At 38.4% G+C, this 19,979-nt stretch overlaps 2 protein-coding genes across 9 annotated transcripts in view; one reads left to right on the forward strand and one right to left on the reverse strand.

Moving 5' to 3' along the window:
- The window catches only part of LOC143027610 (uncharacterized), a 327,317-nt gene that overhangs the window by 53,722 nt on the left and 253,616 nt on the right, over window positions 1-19,979 (forward strand). For all 8 annotated transcript variants that reach the window (XR_012966618.1, XR_012966619.1, XR_012966621.1 and 5 more), the window contains 3 exons: window positions 10,107-10,330; window positions 12,740-12,943; window positions 19,441-19,697. Coding sequence is in view for 3 of the 8 variants with exons in the window: in XM_076188969.1 (XP_076045084.1) it covers window positions 10,107-10,330; window positions 12,740-12,943; window positions 19,441-19,697 (685 nt within the window). In the remaining 5 variants the exon portion in view is untranslated. The remainder of the gene's footprint in view (window positions 1-10,106; window positions 10,331-12,739; window positions 12,944-19,440; window positions 19,698-19,979) is intronic.
- Window positions 1-19,979, reverse strand: part of LOC143027614 (uncharacterized) — a 146,371-nt gene that overhangs the window by 2,638 nt on the left and 123,754 nt on the right. The gene's annotated exons all lie outside the window — the stretch shown is intronic.

The following is a 19,979-nucleotide window of genomic DNA, read 5'->3' on the forward strand; positions in this document are numbered from 1 at the left end:
TATTACTTCATTCCATTTTGAGTGTTGGTTTCTTATCACTACTCTCATTTTTCTTTCTTGCAAAAAGTCTTCCATCCAATTTAGTAATTTACCTTGTATTCCTCCTTCAGATTCTAATTTAAGCAACTTCTTATGTGGTACTTTGTCAAAAGCTTTTTTTAGGTCTAGAAATGCACAATCAGCCCATCCATCTCTTTCTTGTATTATATCTATTAGCCTTGAATAGAAGCATATTAAATTGGTGACGCATGATCGTCCTTGTCTGAATCCAAATTGCCTTGGATTTAGTACGTTGTTTTTTTCCAAGTATTTTACCCATCTATTTTTGATAATTCTTTAACAAATTTTTGCTATTGTACTTGTTAGAGAGACTGGTCTATAGTTGGTAGGTTCCTCTTTATTTCCTCCTTTATATATGGGTACTATATTTGCTTTTTTCCAATCTTCTGGAACTTTTCCTTCTTTCAAGGAACTGCTTATTATGCTATGTATTTTGTCTGCCAGTTCATTCCTGCATTCTTTCAGAATCCAGTTTGCTATTTCATCTGGTCCATGGGATTTTCTGACATCAAGATTACTCAATTGTATCAATATTTCATTCTTTGATACTTCTATTTTTTCTATAGGGGGGACTTTCTCTTTCCATTCAATCTCTTCAGGTTGTATGTTCTCCCTTGTAAACACTGATTTAAAATGTTTGTTCATAATTTCCGCCATTTCCATTTCCTCAGTGTATTCAACTCCCCCTTGTCTTAATTTCTCCAAGTCCTGTTTGTTTTTCAGTTTATTGTTTACAAATCTGTAGAATAGTTTTGGTTGATCTTTACATTTTTCTATGACTTCTTTTTCATATTTTCTCTTTTCCTCTCTGCATGTTTGTACATATTCATTTCTATAACTGGTATATATTTTCCATTTTTCAGGTTTTCTGTCTTTTTTCCATCTGGTCCAGGCTTTGTCTCTTTTATCTTTTAACTCCCTACAACTTTTGTTGTACCAGCATTTTACATATTCTTTTTCTTGTTTTTGTCTTGGGACATACTTTTCCACTCCTTTTTTGTAAATTTTTGTCAAAATATTCCATTTCTTTTCCACTGATGTTTCTTCTTTGTATATTTCTTCCCAGTTTTCTTGTTGAAAGAATGTGTGTGTGTGTGTGTGTGTGTGTGTGTGTGTGTGTGTGTGTGTGTGTGTGTATATATATATATTGTATATATGTATGTATATATATGGATAAGTATATGTGTATATATATATATATATATATATATATATATATATATATATATATATGATAACTTTTTATGACCGTCGCGCAGAGGATTCGAACGTGCTGCTTTGGAACCGAAGAGGCTCCATCGCCGCTCGCCTTAGACCACTCGACCACTGATGATTAAAACTGTGTGGACTCAGAGAACCTAACTGGTTCCCGAGATTTGGGGAAGTCGCTAGCTGGCCGCTCGCCTTAGACCACTCGACCACTGATGATTAAAACTGTGTGAACTCAGAACCTAACTGGTTCCCGAGATTTGGGGAAGTCGCTAGCTGCAACCCAAATCTTTCCCAAATCTCGGGAACCATTTAGATTCTGAGTTCACACATTATCAATCATCAGTGATCGAGTGGTCTAAGGCGAGCGGCGATGGAGCCTCTTCAGTCCCAAAGCAGCAGGTTCGAATCCTCTGCGCGACGGTCATAAAAATTATCTGATTGATGTCGCTGTTCACTAGCAAATTTCATATATATATATATATATATATATATATATATATATATATATATATATATATATATATATATATACCTAGGCTTTTCCCCCCTTACAAGGGGGGTAGCCAAAAAGAAAAAGGCATAAAATCATTCCCACCCATTCCATCCCTGAATACACTCCACACCCCTCCACCCTCCCTTTTATCTTAGCACCTCCTGAATGACGGGTCATCCCTGCACCTTGTCCACTGCCCTGGGTCAGAAGCAGTGTCGCAAGACACAGCACATCCACAGCAAGGCCGCTTCATTAAATCGGCGAACCCCCCCTCTCCATCCCAAGATATATATATATATATATATATATATATATATACCATATATACATATATATATATATATATATATATATATATATATATATATATATATTAATCACGAAGAACCCACAGTCGGAATAAAAGGAAACTTAGAAGAAAGTATAACTTCTATATTTCTAGTTATAGCCCTCTTCAGGTATGTACAGGTTACAAGAATTTGTAGAGACATAGATACAATTAAGATATGAGTAGAAGGGGAACAGGCAGATTGTCATGTTTTTAGCTCTGCCTGTTCCCTTTCTACTCATATCTTAATTGTATTTATGTCTCTACAAATTCTTGTAACTTGTACTTTCCTGAAGAGGGCTATAGTTATTGGCCGAGATATAGAAGTTATACTTTTTTCTAATTTTCCTTTTATTCCGAATGTGGGTTCTTCGTGATTATTATTATTATTTTTTTTTTTACAAATGTGCTACTACATTTTGTCCAAGTGATATATATATATATATATATATATATATATATATATATATATACACACACACGAGGCGTGTTTTTTAAGTAAGTACCGTTTTGAAATTCCGCCGTTGTGGCGCTGCGGTCGGCACTTGGCGCATGCGCGTTGTGTACCGCTATCTCTTGGCTAGCCACAGCCGCCATTACGGAATCATCTGACCGTGTTTAAGTTTGTGAGTATTTGAAATGCCTCCTCCGATTGAGAATGCCGCCGACTGTGAAATACGCGCTGTGATTCGTTTTCTTACTGCTAAAGGCGTGAAAGCGGCTGAAATTCATCGTCAGATCAGTGAAGTGTATGGAGAAAACATTATGAGTGATGGGATGGTGCGGAAATGGGTGAGAGCTTTTAAAGATGGCCGTACAAATGTGCATGATGAGGAACGAAGTGGACGACCTTCACTCATTACTGATGGTTTGGTGCAGAAAGTTGATGAAAAAGTGAAATAAAACAGACGCTTTACGATTTCATCGTTATCTGATATACATCTATCTATCTATCTATATACATATATATATATATATATATATATATATATATATATATATATATATATATATATATATACACGTACATACATATACCAAATGCTTTATTCCGCTTACAAGGGAGGTAACCAAAAAACAAAGGCATAAAAACCATTCCCACCCATTCCATCCCCAACATACTCCACTCCCCTCCACCCTCTTTTCTTAGCACCTCCTGGATGACGGGTCATCCCAGCATCTCGCCCACTGCCCTGGGTCAGAAGCAATATGCAAGACACAGTACATCCACAGCAAGGCCGTTTCATTTGATCGGCGAACCCCTCTTTCCGTCCCCTCATGCAGAAGAAGAGAAGATGGGAAGATGAGATAAAATGCCTGAGAAGTATGGTTACTAGGCTGAATAGAGTGAAAAACGAGTAGGTGAGGAGGAGGGCGGGTGTGGAGAGGTAACTGGGAGATAGGGTTGATGAAAGAGTATTGGGGTGGTTTTGACACATGGAAAGAATGAGTTTAAAAGGATTAGTAAAAGAGGGGTAGAAGGCAGAGGTGAAATGTGTGAATATGAAGGGGTGACCAAGGATGAGATGGATGGATGGGGTAAAAGGATTACAAAGGATTACAAAGGCGGAGCATACCGACAGGAGACCTTTTGATCCATATCTAGGTCGGATGCAAAAAAAATCATATTAATAATAAAATAATAAATAAAAACTATAATAATGTAAATAACAAATAAAATACATAAATAAATGCATAGGTATAGTTAAATAATAAACAAACAGGTAAATAGTAAATAATAATAAATTGACATATAACTAATAATAAATCAAAATCAGACAGACAAAAGATAACAAAACAAAAACAAATAATATAAGATGAATTATAATCATTACAGCATCTTACTTAGGTATTTATCTAAATGATTCTTAAAGCTTCGAACTGAACTACATTGCACTACCTGTGCAGGAAGTTTATTCCATTCATTAACTACACGGTTGGCAAAGTTGTTTCTACCCACTTCCAAATTGAATCTATTTCCGGACAGTTTGAGACCATTGTTTCTTGTCTGATTCTCATTCAATGTGAAAATTTGGTCACTTTTGATGTTTTCAATTCCCTTTAAAATCTTAAAGACCTGTATCAAGTCACCTCTGAGTCTACGCTTTTTTTTAGGGAAAACAGATTCATGTGTTTTAGTCGATTTTCGTATGATTTATTTTTGATATTTGGAATCAGTTTTGTGGCTCGCCGTTGTACTTTTTCCAGTCTGTCAATGTCTTTAATGAGATTCGGTGACCATACGGGAACAGCATATTCCAAATGTGGACGAACTAACGATTTATGTAACTTGTTAATGAGTGATGGACTTTTGAAATCCCAGAATCTTATTTGCTTTCTCAGAGGCTGAAATACACTGCTTGGATGATTTGAGGTCGTTACTGATAATTACGCCGAGATCTTTTTCACTATCCACTTTTGTTAACGAATTTCCAAATAACTTGTAATCGTACTTACTGTTATTAAAAGGGGCATTGGGAAAGAGGGGAATGTCTGTTGAGGAAGGAAGGGAAAAAACAGAAGATAGAGGTGAGTGGAGAATGGTTGTGTATGGATGATGCTGTGATGCATGGAAGGGAATGTGTGGTGGATGGGGAGGGGTGAGGGAATATGTGTGAATGATATTTTGACGCAGCCCAAAAGTATTTCTCCTCGTCTTCTCTTTTTCTGCATGAGGGACGGAGAGAGGGGTCGCCGATTAAATGAAGTGGCCTTGCTGTGGACGTGCTGTGTCTTGTGACACTGCTTCTGACCCAGGGCAGTGGGGGAGATGCAGGGATGACCCGTCATCCAGGAGCCCCCCCCCCCCGCCACACACACACACACCAAGAAAAGGGGGGAGGGGTGGTGAATGGGAGTGGAGTGTGTGGAGATGAAATGGGTGGGAGTGGATTTATGTCTTTCATTTTTGTTACCTCCCTTATAGTAAAAAAGCTGTTGGTATATGCATCATTGTTATTATAATTATTATTATTGTTTATTATTATCATTATTATCATTATTATTATTATTATCATTATCATTATTATTATTATTATCATTATCATTATTATTATTATTATTATCATCATTATTATTAGCATTATTATTATTACATACATACATATACCAAAGGGTTTTCTCCCCCTTATAAGGGAGGTAACCGAAAAATAAAGGCATAAAAACCACTCCCATCCATTCCATCCCTATCACACTCCACTCCACCCTCTTCCCTCCCTCTTATCTTGACACCTGGATGACGGGTCATCCCTGTATCTCACCCACTGCCCTGGGTCAGAAGCAGTGTCCCAAGACACAGCACATCCACAACAAGGCCGCTTCATTAAATCGGCGACCCCCCCCTCTCTGTCCCCTCATGCAGAAAAGGAGAAGACGGGGAGAAATCCCTTCTGGCTGCGTCAAATTATTTCTCACAGATACTCCCTCACCCCCCATCCCCTACCCATTCCTCCTTATGTATCACAGCATCATCCATATACAACCATTCTCCATTCACCCCTGTCTTCTGTCCTCTTCCGTCCTTCCTCAATGGGACATTTATTAAAAAAAAAAAAAAAAAAAAAAAAAATATATATATATATATATATATATATATATATATATATATATATATATATATAAAAGGCATAAGAGAATCTGGGAGCTTTCCAACCTGTTTCCTAAGGTTTGTGTCTTCTAATGTGCGTGGGTGTGGTACAGAGGAGAGTAAAAGGGAAGAGATAGGCAATATGTTTGTGAGAAGGAAGATGGATAATGTGTTGGCATTAAGTAAAATTAAGTTGAAAGGGAGGGGTGAGTTTGAATTTGGGAGTGTAGTGGGGTGCCGAGAGTGAAGAGAGGACGAGGGAGAGAAGGGGTGGCTGTACTAGTAAGTGAAGAGATAGGTAAGCATGTGATGGAGTGGAAGGAGGTTAAGGTTGTGAATGAAGGTGAAACTTGGAAGGGAGATGTGGGTCTTTGTAATTGAATATGGGCTTGGTAGTGAGAAGAGTGTACAAGAAAGAAAGGCTTTTTGGATATATTTAAATGAGTGCATGGGAGGTTTAGGGAGAAATTTCAATGCAATGGTATTGGGAGATCTCAATGCTAGAGTAGGAGATGAGCCAATAGACAGAGTGGTTGGGAAGTGTGGAGAGTAGATGGTAGAGATGTGTCTACAAAGAGTTGATGATATAGCTAATAGAGTTTAGGAAAAAGGCCAAGCATAAGTACATAGGGGAGATAGTGGTTGATTGATGGGTGGTAGATAGGGCTTTAATGGACTATATAATGGTACCCAGGAGGAGAGTAGGAAGAGTTTGGATGTAATGTTCTTAGAAGAGAGAGTGGGGAATATCAGATCATTTTTTGGTGAAAGCTAAGTTGAGAGTGGAGGATAGATGGAAAAAATAAAAAGAACAGAAGGAAGGGAAGTGCTTAGAGCAATCTGTTTGAATGGAAAGGAAAAGGAGCAGGAGTACAAGGAGAAGCTGAAAGAGAAGTATGGGAGGTGGTGAAGGATAGAGTGGAAGTAGGTGTGGAAGAGGAATGGGAGTGTTTCAAGGAAGAAATGACAAGGTGCGCAAAGATTGTATGTGGAACAAGTAGGATGGGAGGGAACAGAAGGGAGGATAATGAGTGGTGGGATGATGAAGTGAAGAAGGTAGTGGAAGAGAAGAAGCGAGCATTCAGGGACTGGTTACAAAATAGGATGAGAGAAAAATGTGAGAAGTATAAAATAATATTAAGAGAAGCAAAACAAAAGATAAAAGATGCAAAAAAGAGCAGATGTAAAATGGGGAAGGGGTATGACAGAATATTTTGAAAGAAATACAAAGAAGTTTTGGAAGGAAATCGAGAGAGTAGGGGAGGTGAGTCAAGAAGAAAGGGTAAGAAGCGCGGATGGACAGATCTTGACGGAAGAGGAGGTAGTAAGGGGAAGATGAGCCGAGTATTTTAAAGAGTTGTTGAATGTGGAGGAGGATAGAGAGGGATTGGTAGTATCAGTGGGAGGCTCTAAGAAAAAGACGGTAATGAGAGAGGAAAATGAGGAGAAATAAGAAAATATGAGAACAGGTAGGGCTCCTGGATTAGATGGGTGTCATGCGGGGTGTCTGAAGAGGGGAGGTACAGTAATAGTGGATTGGCTGGTGAGGTTGTTTAATGTGTGTCTAAGGGAGGGTAGAATGCCGGAGGACTGGAGGGAAGCCTGTATAGTTCCGCTTTACAAAGGAAAAGGGTACAAATGTGAGTGTAGTAGTTTCAGAGGGATCAGTTTGTTGAGTGTATTTGGGAAGGCTTATAGGAGGGATTTCATTGAAATGATTAAGAGAGGAACAGAATAATTGGTGAGGAACAGTGTGGGTTTAGTAAAGGTAGGGGTTATGTGGCTCAATTTATTGTGGTACAGTAGATATGTGAGAAAGTTTTAGGAAAATGTAAGGATGTTTTTTGGGCCTTTATGGACTTGGAAAAAGGCTTATGACAGGGTAGACAGCAGGGCACTGTAGGAGGTTTTCCAGACATATGGAATTGAAGGAAAGCTGTTAAAGGCAGTCAAGAGTTTTTACGCGAGTAGTAAAGCCTATGTTAGAGTGGGAAATGGAGAGGATGCGTAGTTTGAGGTAAATATGGGAGTGCGTCAGGGCTGTGTCATGTCGCCATGGCTGTTTCCTGACGACACTGCCCTTGTGGCAGGATCATAGGAGGGATTGAGGAAGTTAGTGACAGAGTTTGGAAAGGTATGCGATAGGAGAAAGTTTAAGGTAAATGTGGGTAAAAGTAAGGTGATGAGATGTACAAGGGTAGAGGATGGCAGTGAGTTGGAAGTAAGTCTAAAAGGAGAGAGGCTGGAGGAAGTGAATAGCTTTAGGTATTTGGGGTCACATGTGGCAGGAAAGGGAGGAATGGAGGTGGAGGTAAATTGTAGATTGAGAGAAGCAAGTAAATGCCTTGGGGGATTAAAAAGTATTATGAGAAATAGGCAACTGGGAATGGATGCAAAGAGGAGATTGTATGAAGGGGTGATTGTGTCGACGGCATTATATGGGGCAGAAACTTGGGATTCAAGAAAGGCAATGAGGAAATGTTGAAATGTGTTTGAGATGAAATGTCTGAGAAGTATGGTAGGGGTTACTAGGTTGGATAGAAAAACGAGGAGGCGAGGAGGAGAACGGGAGTGGAAAAAGAGATGGCAGATAGGACTGATGAAAGATTATTGGGATGGTTCGGATACATGGAAAGAATGAGTGAAGAAAGATTAGTAAAAAGAGTGTGGAAAGCAGAGGTGGAGGCAATGAACTTGCGGGAACAACCGAGGATGAGATGGATGGATGGGGTGAAGGAGGCGCTGAGCAAGAGGAGAATACCTGTTGAGGAAGGGAGGGAGAAGGCAGGAGATAGGAATGAGTGAAGAATGACCGTGTATGGAAGATATTGCTATGAAAGGAAGGAAGGGGTGAAGGTGGGGTGCTTCTCTTTTTCTGTATGAGGAGACGGAGAGAGGGGTCGCTGGTTAAGTGAATAGGCCTTGTTGTGAATGTGCTGTGTCTTGCTGCATTGCGTTTGACCCAGGGCAGTTGGCGGATGTAGGGATGATCCGTCATTCATGAGGAGCTGAAATGGGAGAGGTGGGAGGGGTGGTGTAGGAGAGTGAAGTGGATGGGAATAGGTACGGGCCTCTGACTTAGCTACCTCCCTTATATGGGTGAAAGAACTCTTGGTATATGAGTAGATAGATTATTATAATTATTATTACTATTATTATTATCGTTATTATTATAATATCAGTAAGCTAGTACCGTACCTACCTACTTTAGGAGACTACTTCGGGAGTCTTTAAGAATAACTACATGAGACTTTCAAGACTCCTTCTGGAGACCTTGACGACTCCGTCGTGACACTTTTAAGATTCCTTCGGACTACTTCTAAGTCTCAGTCGGTAGAATTCAAAGTTGAATAACTGTGGAATTTCTACGGGTCCTGCACACCACGCTTTCCATGTTAATTGGTACTCTTGAAAACTACTTGGAAGACTCCTTTGGAGACTCCTTCGGGAGGCTTTAAATACTCTTGGGACTCTCAAGACTCATTCGAGAGACTTTCAAGACTCATTCGGGAGAATTTAAAGGCTCCTTCGGGAAACTTTAAAGACTTCTTCGGGAGACTTCAAAGACTCCGTCGGAAGACTCCAAAGTAGAATAACCGTGGAATTTCCACGATTCCTGCTAGTCATGATATCAATACGCTTGTACCTACGTACATACGCACCTACCTACCTACATGTGGTGTGCATAACGCTTCCCACGTTAATTGGTACTCTTGACGACTACTTCGCATTCTCCTTCGGCTATTCCTTTGGGAGACTTTGAAGACTCCTTCGGGAAACTTTGAATACTCCTTCGGGAGACTTTCACAACTCTCTCAGGAGACTTTGAATATTCCTTCGGGAGACTTTAAAGACTACATCGGAAGATTTTAAAGTGGAATAATAGTGGGATTTCCACGGGTCCTGTGCATCACGCTTTCCATGTTAATTGGTACTCCTGAAGACTACCTCGGAGACTCCTTTGGAGACTCCTTCGGGAGATTTTGAAGACTCCTTCGGATACCTTCAAAATTGAATAATCGTGGAATTTCCACGGGTCCTATGTATCACGATTTCCATGTTGATTTGTCATCTTCAAGAAAACTAAGGAGACGCTTTCGGAAGACTTCAAAGACTCCTTCGGAAACCTAAGTTGAATAACAGTGGAATTTCCACGGGTCCTGCTAATTATTATCATTGTTATTATTGCCATTGTTACTGTATTTTTTATATTATCATTATTAGTGTTATCATTACTATTATCATTATTATCATCATTACCTTTATTATTGTTACCATTACATTTATCCACATTCTGAAAAAGTAATGGTTTTTGTCTATATTTGAGTTTGTATTGTGCTAGTTACCCAAACTGCGAATCCATCAGATGCCTTAAATAAGTTTTACAGGGTCTTAATGGACAGATGCTAATGCGACTGTTCTTTCAGTTCGAGCTGGTAGTGTGATATTCCTGGTTGGTGTGGGATCTTTAGTGTGCTGGAAACTCTTTGAACACTGGAAAGGTGATGCTGACCCTCCTGCTCCACCACCTTCGACGCCTTCATCTACGTCAAAACGACCGCGTTCTGGAATTCTCGCATCTATTCTTGAAGAGGAGACACTTGTGCAAGACATTGATGAACTCGAAGATGAAGATCCTGCTTATATAGAGGTAAGGTGAAAGAAATTAGTTTTTGATGAACATAATATAACTTCGACGTTAGCGTGATGTCACCTTAGATATGTGCACCCAACCCCTTCGCCAGTGAGGGGTTGCCATCAACCAACCACCTGGAATAGAAGGAATTAAGATGGGTTATATCCCCTCTGTCACCGAAGGGGTGCCACAGGAGAAATAGCCTGATGGTAACCTTAAAAAAAAAAAAAAAAAATCTGGTACAGAAGAGATTCCTTCAGAAAAGCTGGGGGTGGGGAGGAAGAGATTAGAAATTAGTCTCATAGCAGCCAGAATAAAATAAGTTCTCACACGATACGAATGGGGACACTACACATTTTCTTGTGGGAAATGGCAGACTTCCTTCGGAATAATGTGACATTTAATTCCTCATCAAAGTAAAACCATTGAGCAGTAGCAAAAAAAAAAAAAAAAAAAAAAAAATAAAAAAAAAAAAAAAATAGAGTAATTGCTTAACCGAAAAAGGTTTTAATCCTTTGGGGAATGAGATATTTTCCTCAGCTGAATAATATCATTATGAACATCATTATTATTATCATTATTATTTTATCAAGCAGGAAGGACTGATTGTAGATATGGGAGGTGCTGTGAAAATTACTTCGATGGGAGAAGAAAATTATAGGGCTATAGGAAGAGACGAGATTCGACTACTACACTCCACAAACACTTTTCTGATAAACCTCACACATAGAAATTTTTGATGGCATCATTTCAGATAAGCCCCCACATATAACATTTCTCACAACACTAGACATCAGTAAAACTTTCGATGCCGTCCCCCATCACAATCTTGCAAACAAAATTGGCTATATAAAACAGATATTCATAATAATACCAAAAGATGGCTGGCAGGTAGAAATGTCTATGTGTCATGTAATGGCCAATCATCGCACACCAGAAACTTTAGGAATAGAGTATCACAGGGCTCAGTTCAATCCCTCACACTCTTTAATCTATACATGCATGATATACCACCACACAACACCTCAGAAATACAAATATCTTCTTACGCAGACTACGTCACTACATAGCAAATACGTGCACACATCATAATGCAGACAAAGCTGCAGAAATACTACAACCATCCATACCTCAATACATTCAGCACCTAGTTCACTACAAATTGCAAAATAGCCCCAACCAGATCTGCACCCACACTTCTCACCAACTGCACAGCGGAACACAAATACATTCCACACCACTATTTCAACAACACTCCCATACTACACACTCATACACCCAAGATTCTTGACATGCAATATGATACATCCATGTCATTCAAAAAAACACATCACAATCATAAGGACTAAATGCACTCCCAGATTTAATGTGCTTAAATCAATTGGAGGAACAACATTTGGACAAAACAATGAAACTAATAATACAGTACACAAACAATTCATACGTTCACCGATGAATTATACAAGCCCCGCATGGGCCCCTAATCTCACTAAGACATGCTACAAAACCCTTTAGACCATTCAAAACAAAGCCCTAAAAACAATTACAGGCTACACAAATACAACACCTACAGACCATTTACACCATGAAATGAAAGTCCTCAGTCAAAGATCCCCATGACATGAGAGGCACACAAACAATTGCTGCAGCCTCCACAAACACAGCACACTCACTACACTACATAGCAGAGTACCCTCATATGCTAAGAAACATTAAGACAACACCCAAATACCTATATCACACACTAATACTCTATTATCTTCCTCTACAACCACCAGACACCAGCCTCCAAAAGCATATCCATAATCATATCGCTCACTGCTCCATCAATTGACTGAAAGACATTGCTGCATGCCAGACCTACCAAAAGAGGCTAGATAATTGCATTGTAGACAACTGTCCAGAATGTAAAACTCCACTCCATACTATGCAACACATTATGGAAGACTGCATTGTATATGCCAACAAAAGGGAAACAGGACTGCTTGGCTAGACAGTAAAGGGAATGACAACAACAACTTTTCCAACAACTTTTCACATAAGAAGAAGAACTGCTAATTGACAACTGTTCTCCTTATTCTTCTTGCTACTGGATTAAAGCAGTTCCAAACTCTTACATCACAATTTATACTGGGAATAGCAGTGGGAGACCTTGAAGACTGTTGCTGGCTGCTGTGGAGCTGCAGGTCTTTAGTGAAAGAAGTTCAAGACAACAAATAATTAATTGGGCATCATCATTGTAAATTATAAAATCCTTAATGAATTTTGCCTCTGTTACTTCTGTTGAAGATCTATTTCACCCTCCTGTTATTCTGTATTACTCTAATTAAGAAGCTGTACTTCTTTGTATTTTCTTTACTTGGGAGTTATGCAATTTCATCCTGTAATTCTTTGTGCAGACATAACCATGCATTCATTCCACAGGGGATGTACTTTGGGCCAGACAGCCCATGTGAGGCACCAGGTGTCATGACCATACGTCGAGTGGCTCTACGAGGAGGAATAGTGAGAACAGGACATGAGACACAATTTCTGGGTAGTAGCAGTGATGTTACTCCTGAGACAAGTGAACGATCTGGCCTTCAATACCTTGCAGATGCCAGCAATTCTTATACATCTGGTGATGAGGTGAGTTTTGCATGAAGACTCTGAGAGAAGAAACTAGGAAATAGCAGGGATGATTATGCAGATAAGGAACACAAATGGAACAAATGTAAAGAAGATCGAGCAGAGTGCAAGATCAGGAATATATATTGTAATAAGAAAAGTAACATGAAAGACAATAAAAGGGGGCATGACTGATTACTTATTGTAAAGGCAAAACGAGGAACTATGTTCTCTCGACCTATCAATGAACACACACACACACACACACTTCAACGAACGGACGGCTTAGAAGACGTTCTGAAGAAAATTGAAGTTTTTGGATCCCAACACAAAGAGAAGTGCCTATTGTATTTACAGGGTGGGGGGGAAATTGCTTGTGGAGTAGTAGGAAAGTAGGGAAAGAGGAAAAGGGGAGGGATTACTGAGGGAAATGGAAGGAAATGAGGAAGGAGTAGACTTGGCCCAGGCAGACAGGCGAAAGGTAAACAAAAGGCCCCCCGACGACGATGAAATGTCTAATAAAAATGTAAAGATTAGAAGTATAGACAAGAGCAATACAGTAGAAAGTGATGAGAACATTTTCCAGGGATTTAAAGAGGGTGGGGGGGACACAAACCCCCCCCGACTGACAAGACTAGAAGAGAAGTTCGATAAGATGATCGAGGACTTGGAGCGTAGGTTCGGTCATATTAACAATATTATTCGGAGAGTTGAAAAATTGGAAGAACTAGAGAAGGCGAACAAAAACTTAACTAAGGAAATTGAAGAATTAAAAAAACAGTTAAAAGAAGTAAAAGATGAAAATAAAGTCTTAAAGGAGAATAATAAGGAGAACAAGGAGGGTTGGAAAAAAATCAAGAAAATAGCAAAGTTGCATTCACTGACATAATCAGACAGCAAATGAATGAACAAACTGAAAACTCAGTTATTAAAGTGATGAGACAGAAGGAGAATATAGTAAGAGACTTAGCTGACAAAAAGAAATGTATAATTATATTAGGAATGGAAGAGAAACATAACCCAGATAGAACCACAAGAATCAAAGAGGAAAATGAAAAAGTAAGAAATTTACTAGAATTAGTTCAGGAAGATGAACCAGAAATAATGAAACAAATCGAAGAGAAATTCAGGCTAGGGAAATATAGTACAGACAAGACCAGACCAATTAAGATTAAATTCAGGTCACAAACTACGGCTGAGAATATCTTATCCAAAACAGGGAAACTAGCAACAAGTGAACAATATAAAAAGGTATGGATAAAAAGGGAAATGAATAAAGAGGAAAGAGAGGAGGAAATAAGGAAGAGACATGAAGCTAAGAAAAAAAAAACGAAACCAGAACGAAGACAGAAAAACAAGAATTCTACTGGAGAGTAGTGAATATGAAATTGAAGAAATGGAACATAAAAGAGAGAAACACAAAAGAAACAGAGAATACAATGGAAATAACAGAAAGTTGAGAGTATCCTACACAAATATAGATGGATTAATAACAGGACTGAATGAACTGAACAAATATCTGAAAGAAAAAGATCCGGACATAATGGGAATTGTTGAGACAAAATTAAAAGGCCCACTACCACCCAACAGCATAGGACACAATGCATATAATTATTGGATTAGAAACAGAAAGATAAAACAAGGGGGTGGAGTTATGTTCCTGACTAAGAAGGATATAAACGTGAAGAGAGTCACATATGGGAACAATAGAGTAGAGATGATAATGATAGAAGTAGAAGATAGAGATAAGAAGAGCAGAAAGTTTGTAATAAACTACGTGCCCCCAAAAACAGCCTCATGGGAAGAGAATGAACATAAAAGCATGTTAGAAGACACAAGAGTAACACTAAACGAGATAATGGAAGAGGGAGGAAGAATAGTTATGATGGGCGACTATAATTGCAAAGAAATATGCTGGAAAGAGATGACTGTAAAGGGTGGAGAAGACTCATGGGGAAGTGTTCTACTTGAGATGATTATTGACCACACAATGACACAATGGATCCAAGAGAACACTAGGTATAGAAATGAAGAAGAACCATCGAGACTAGACCTAATAATCACATCAGAACCTAAAATAGTGGAAAAGATAGAATACCAGGCACCAATAGGCAAAAGTGACCACATATTGATAGAACTAGAACTAAATGAGAAAAAATACATGAAAAGAAATGAACAATATAGAAAAGGAAGATTGATGTATGAAAAAACAAATTTTGATAAGATAAGAGAATTCTTCCAAAATGAAAACTGGGAAAGAATACACAAAGAAGATACAACAGTAGAAGAGAAATGGAATATTTTGACAAAAATCTATAAAAAAGGAGTAGAAAAGTATGTCCCAAGACAAAAACAAGAAATAGAATATGTAAAATACTGGTACAACAAAAGTTGTAGGGAGATAAAAGACAAAAGAGACAAAGCTTTGACCAAATGGAAGAAAAACCGAAGACCAGAAAAATGGAAAATACATACTTGTTATAGAAATGAATATGTACAAGCGTGCAGAGAGGAAAAGAGAAAATATGAAAAAGATGTCATAGAAAAATGTAAAGATCAACCAAAACTATTTTATAGATTTGTAAACAACAAACATAAAAACAAACAATATAGTACAATATAGTACCTATATATAAAGGAGGAAATAAAGAAGACCCTAACAACTATAGGCCAGTCTCTCTAACAAGTACAATAGCAAAAATTTGTGAAAGAATTGTCAAAAATAGATGGGTAAAATATTTAGAAAAAAAACAATGTGCTCAATCCAAGGCAATTTGGATTCAGACAAGGACGATCATGCGTCACCAATTTAATATGTTTCTATTCAAGACTAATAGATATAATACAAGAAAGAGATGGATGGGCTGATTGTGCATTTCTAGACCTAAAAAAAAGCTTTTGACAAAGTACCACATAAGAAGTTGCTTAAGAAATTAGAAACTGAAGGAGGAATACAGGGCAAACTGCTAAATTGGATGGAAGACTTTTTGCAAGAAAGAATAATGAGAGTAGTGATAAGAGATCAACACTCAAAATGGGATGAAGTAATAAGCGGTGTTCCACAAGGAACAGTTCTGGCCCCAATAATGTTTGCTATATATATTAATGATATGGATGAAGGAATTGAAAGCTATATGAGCTTTTTTGCAGATGATGCAAAACTATTGAAAAAAGTGAACACGGAAGAAGATTGTGAATCACTACAAAGAGATCTAAATATAGTACAGGAATGGAGTAGGAAGTGGGAGATGGAGTTCAATACAAAAAAGTGTAGTATAATGGAATTTGGAAAAAGTAAAAACAGAATAACAGGATCATATAAATTGGGAGAAGGAATAAAAAAAGTAGAAAATGAGAAGGACCTGGGAGTCATTATTATGAATAATATGTCACCTGAGAAACATATAAATAAGATTTTTGGAGAAACCTATAATTTAATAAGAACAATCAAAGTGGCATTTACATACCTGGATGAAGAAATGGTGAAGAAAATTCTAATCACTCTGATAAGACCAAGATTGGAATATGCAGCAACGATATGGTCACCAAGTGCAAAAAAATGCATATGAAAAAACTTGAAAGAATACAAAGAGCAATTACAAAATTGGCACCAACACTCAAAACTATCATATGAAGAGAGACTAGCAAAACTTGAACTACAGACACTAGAGCAAAGAAGAGAGAGAGGAGATTTGATAGTTATTTACAGAATCATGAAAGGCATAGAAATTACTGATAGAGAGAATCTGATAAAATGGGATGACAGAAATACAAGAGGACACGGAAAAAAATCAAGAAAAACAGCTATAGAAGAGATCTGAAAATGAACAGCTTTCCTCACAGAGTAATAGACAGTTGGAACAAGTTAGATGAGAAAGTGGTGTGTGAGATATGAAGACGGGACACCACGAGCATAGCTCCCCTTCCCGTAAAATACAACTAGGTAAATACAACTAGGTAAATACACGCAGCGTTAAAATGACGGTCATCATTATGGCGCCTGGGCGTTGCACGTCATCCTGGTAATTTCAGAGAGCCTACGCACGGAGCGTCTTTGTGACGTGCGTCATTTATGACGACCGTCGAAAAAGACGCTCGTTTTTAGATAACTATACTCGCAAACGTTGTCTGAGGCTGTTTTAGCTCTAGTAGTAGAGAGCATCTCACATGGAGTCTGAAGGTAATTGAAATCATCAGGTGTAACAAAGAGGGGCTGTAGAGAAGGCAGGGCTAAGGGTTGAATATGTTACCAGCTCTGGTCAGGACTGCACATAATTTATGGGGTTCTGGTGAGGGCCAAGAGTCACATATCGGATGTTGAATAGTAGAGTCCATGTGGTAGAAGACAGTGTTGTCATCAGCTGAGGAAGGCAAACATTCAGTTTTATTAGAATCCTTAAGTCCTGGAATGTCACCAATCAAGACACTGGCAAATTTATTGGAGCTCTGTTGATGTCCATCCAACCTTCATAATAAGGGCATTGAAGTTAACAAGACATGAGAGGAAATGCATCTACTCATCCCAAGTAGTCAGCAATGAAGACCTTTCTGCAGTTGGAGAAATCAGCATCAGGTAACACACCATCGGATACAACCACACAGGAACAACAGATGTCTCTAATGATGATGGTCACCAAAACCCCATTGATGGTACCAGAGGCTTGGAAATGAAGGACACTTCAATTGGATAGGCAGAATCCTACCGTATATGGCTACTTAGCATATGAGCCATCTTTGAAGGCAATGGGATTCCTAGGCCAACAAGGGCAAATGTGTCCAACCTCTCCACAACTGTGACACGTCATAGGTGATAGAGCCACTAGTAGAATTTGGTGGAACCTTAGGGAGAGATGGCTTGGAAGGTAAGATCTGAAGTTCAAGGAAGAATAGGGTGAGCTGAAGTCCAGTCATCACTTAGTTGAATGGTTTCAGTTAAAGTAGTGGGTCATTGTTACTTAAGAAAAGCACGTAAGTCTGGATGGAAGGAAGACAAGAACTGGTCAAGGATCATAAAGTCCTTCAATTCTTCGAAACTGTTACCTATTTTTGAAGATTCCAACCATGCCTAGAACAGTCTGGTCAGATGGAAAGAGAATTGTTGAAGCATTTACCCTGTAGAAATCTTGGTGTTCTGGAAATCACGGTAACCATCAGGAGTCATGTTAAATCCAGATAATAAGGCTCTCTCCAACAGGTCATAGTTTGGGTGATATCAGCAGACAGAGAAGTGTACGTTTCACCAGCCTTGCCAGTAAGTAAGCTTCCTTATCTTACTGCATAGCTATCTGGGCTAACCTTGAGTAACTTGGCACCCCATTCAAAATAGTTAAGGTAGGAAGTAATATCTTTGCCATTCTGCAATAGAAGGAGTTTAGGATGACTTATCGGATAATTGAATAGAGTAGAAGAGGACTACTGAAATGCAGAGACACAAACCAACTTGATCTCCTTGTCTATGTCAATTTTGGGCAGCTGGATCTTTGCCTCTTCCTTAGCTTGGAGTTCAGCTAACTGGACCCTAATTTGGCATTTGCAATCATGTTCATCATATTCCAATGCTTGCTGTTTAGGTTCAAGTCAACAGCTTGATTCTTGAGCTCTTGAATAGAAGTCATCATAACAAAAGAAAGGACAGAAGGAACAGAAATAAGAGATACAAGTCAACAACAAAGAAACAAACAATGCTAATGACCACAAGCCACAAAAGCAATGTGCATTAAAGTAGAATGTTTAACTACATAAATAAAATCAACAAAAGTAGTAAAGTTAAATAAGCAACACTCCTTCAAAATGCCACAAACAGTATGTATCAAAACACAGGCAAAACACAGCTATGTAAACAGAAACAGACTAGAATAAGGCATGTCCAGTGGTTCACAGAAGTGGCCAAAGGGGGGTCCACTGGTCATCTCCTGCTCTTTTCTGCCTCTCAGTGGTAAAGGAGGTGGTATTTGTACCCCAAATATTGCCAACATGGCCACTTGTAGCATACACAAAACTCCGCATGTCGTGACGTCACACCAGTTGGATTGTTTCCACAAACCAACAATGAAATTGCATCCTGACTCCATCAAGGATATAGTCAAGACCACTTGCATCCTTACACTTATCAAAAAGATATATAGACAGAAACCTTAAGCTTTACATATATACACTCCACACAAAGTGTTTACAACTACATCTATAGCATAGATGAGCAAATAATTTATGATTAACTTCATAACTTTGACAACATAATTTCTATTTTGACTAAGACAGTTTTATTGAGCTTGTGAAATGCTTACATAGCAGAGGGGTTAAAATTGTTTAAGTGAACCCCTTGGCTTTGATATATTATACATATTTTACTTTGGATTATGCCACAGTAGCACTGGGTTAGAGATATTTTACTAATGCTATATATTTTTTTTTCTTTTTGGATTAGACTTAAGTTGTCTTGCCTATGTTCAACATGTTGGATGGAAAAATTATTATATCACTAGAGTTGGTCAAGGTTTAAACTGTCTAATTGCTTATAGGCCCTTTCATCAAGTGAGGAGAGCTTACCAACAGATGAGGAATCAGATATGGAACAAACCTGTAAAAACAGAAGTTCTCTTACTGGGAGGATGATGAAGAGGAAGCATTGCATAACAGACTTGCACTGTCAAAGTGCCCAAAGGTCACCCATCTACTCTAATGCATGTCCCCGAACATTAAAAAGCTCATTGACATCACTGGGATCATCACTTACATCAGCACAAATCTCTTCTCCAGGCAAACACCTTAGTAACAGGTAATCATTATGAAATCAGTTACTGTTGCTGATTTTTGGTTTTGCAATCACTCATGCCAGCCATTATTATATGTATACCACATATAGTTAGCATTTGAAAGAAGTGCTACATATAAATTATCATATATACAATGGAAAATATTGATTTCATGATATGTTTTACATCTGAGTATCAAATTCTCCCCCTTCCCCTCCATTCTCTCTCCATAAAAGTCTTTACCAATATATGTTGTAAATCTTACTTTGCTTTGACAATCATGATTATAATTGATAAAGAGAGAG

Source organism: Oratosquilla oratoria, chromosome 8 (genome assembly GCF_046742065.1).
Source record: "Oratosquilla oratoria isolate Oo_2021 chromosome 8, ASM4674206v1, whole genome shotgun sequence".
Lineage (NCBI taxonomy): Eukaryota > Metazoa > Arthropoda > Malacostraca > Stomatopoda > Squillidae > Oratosquilla > Oratosquilla oratoria.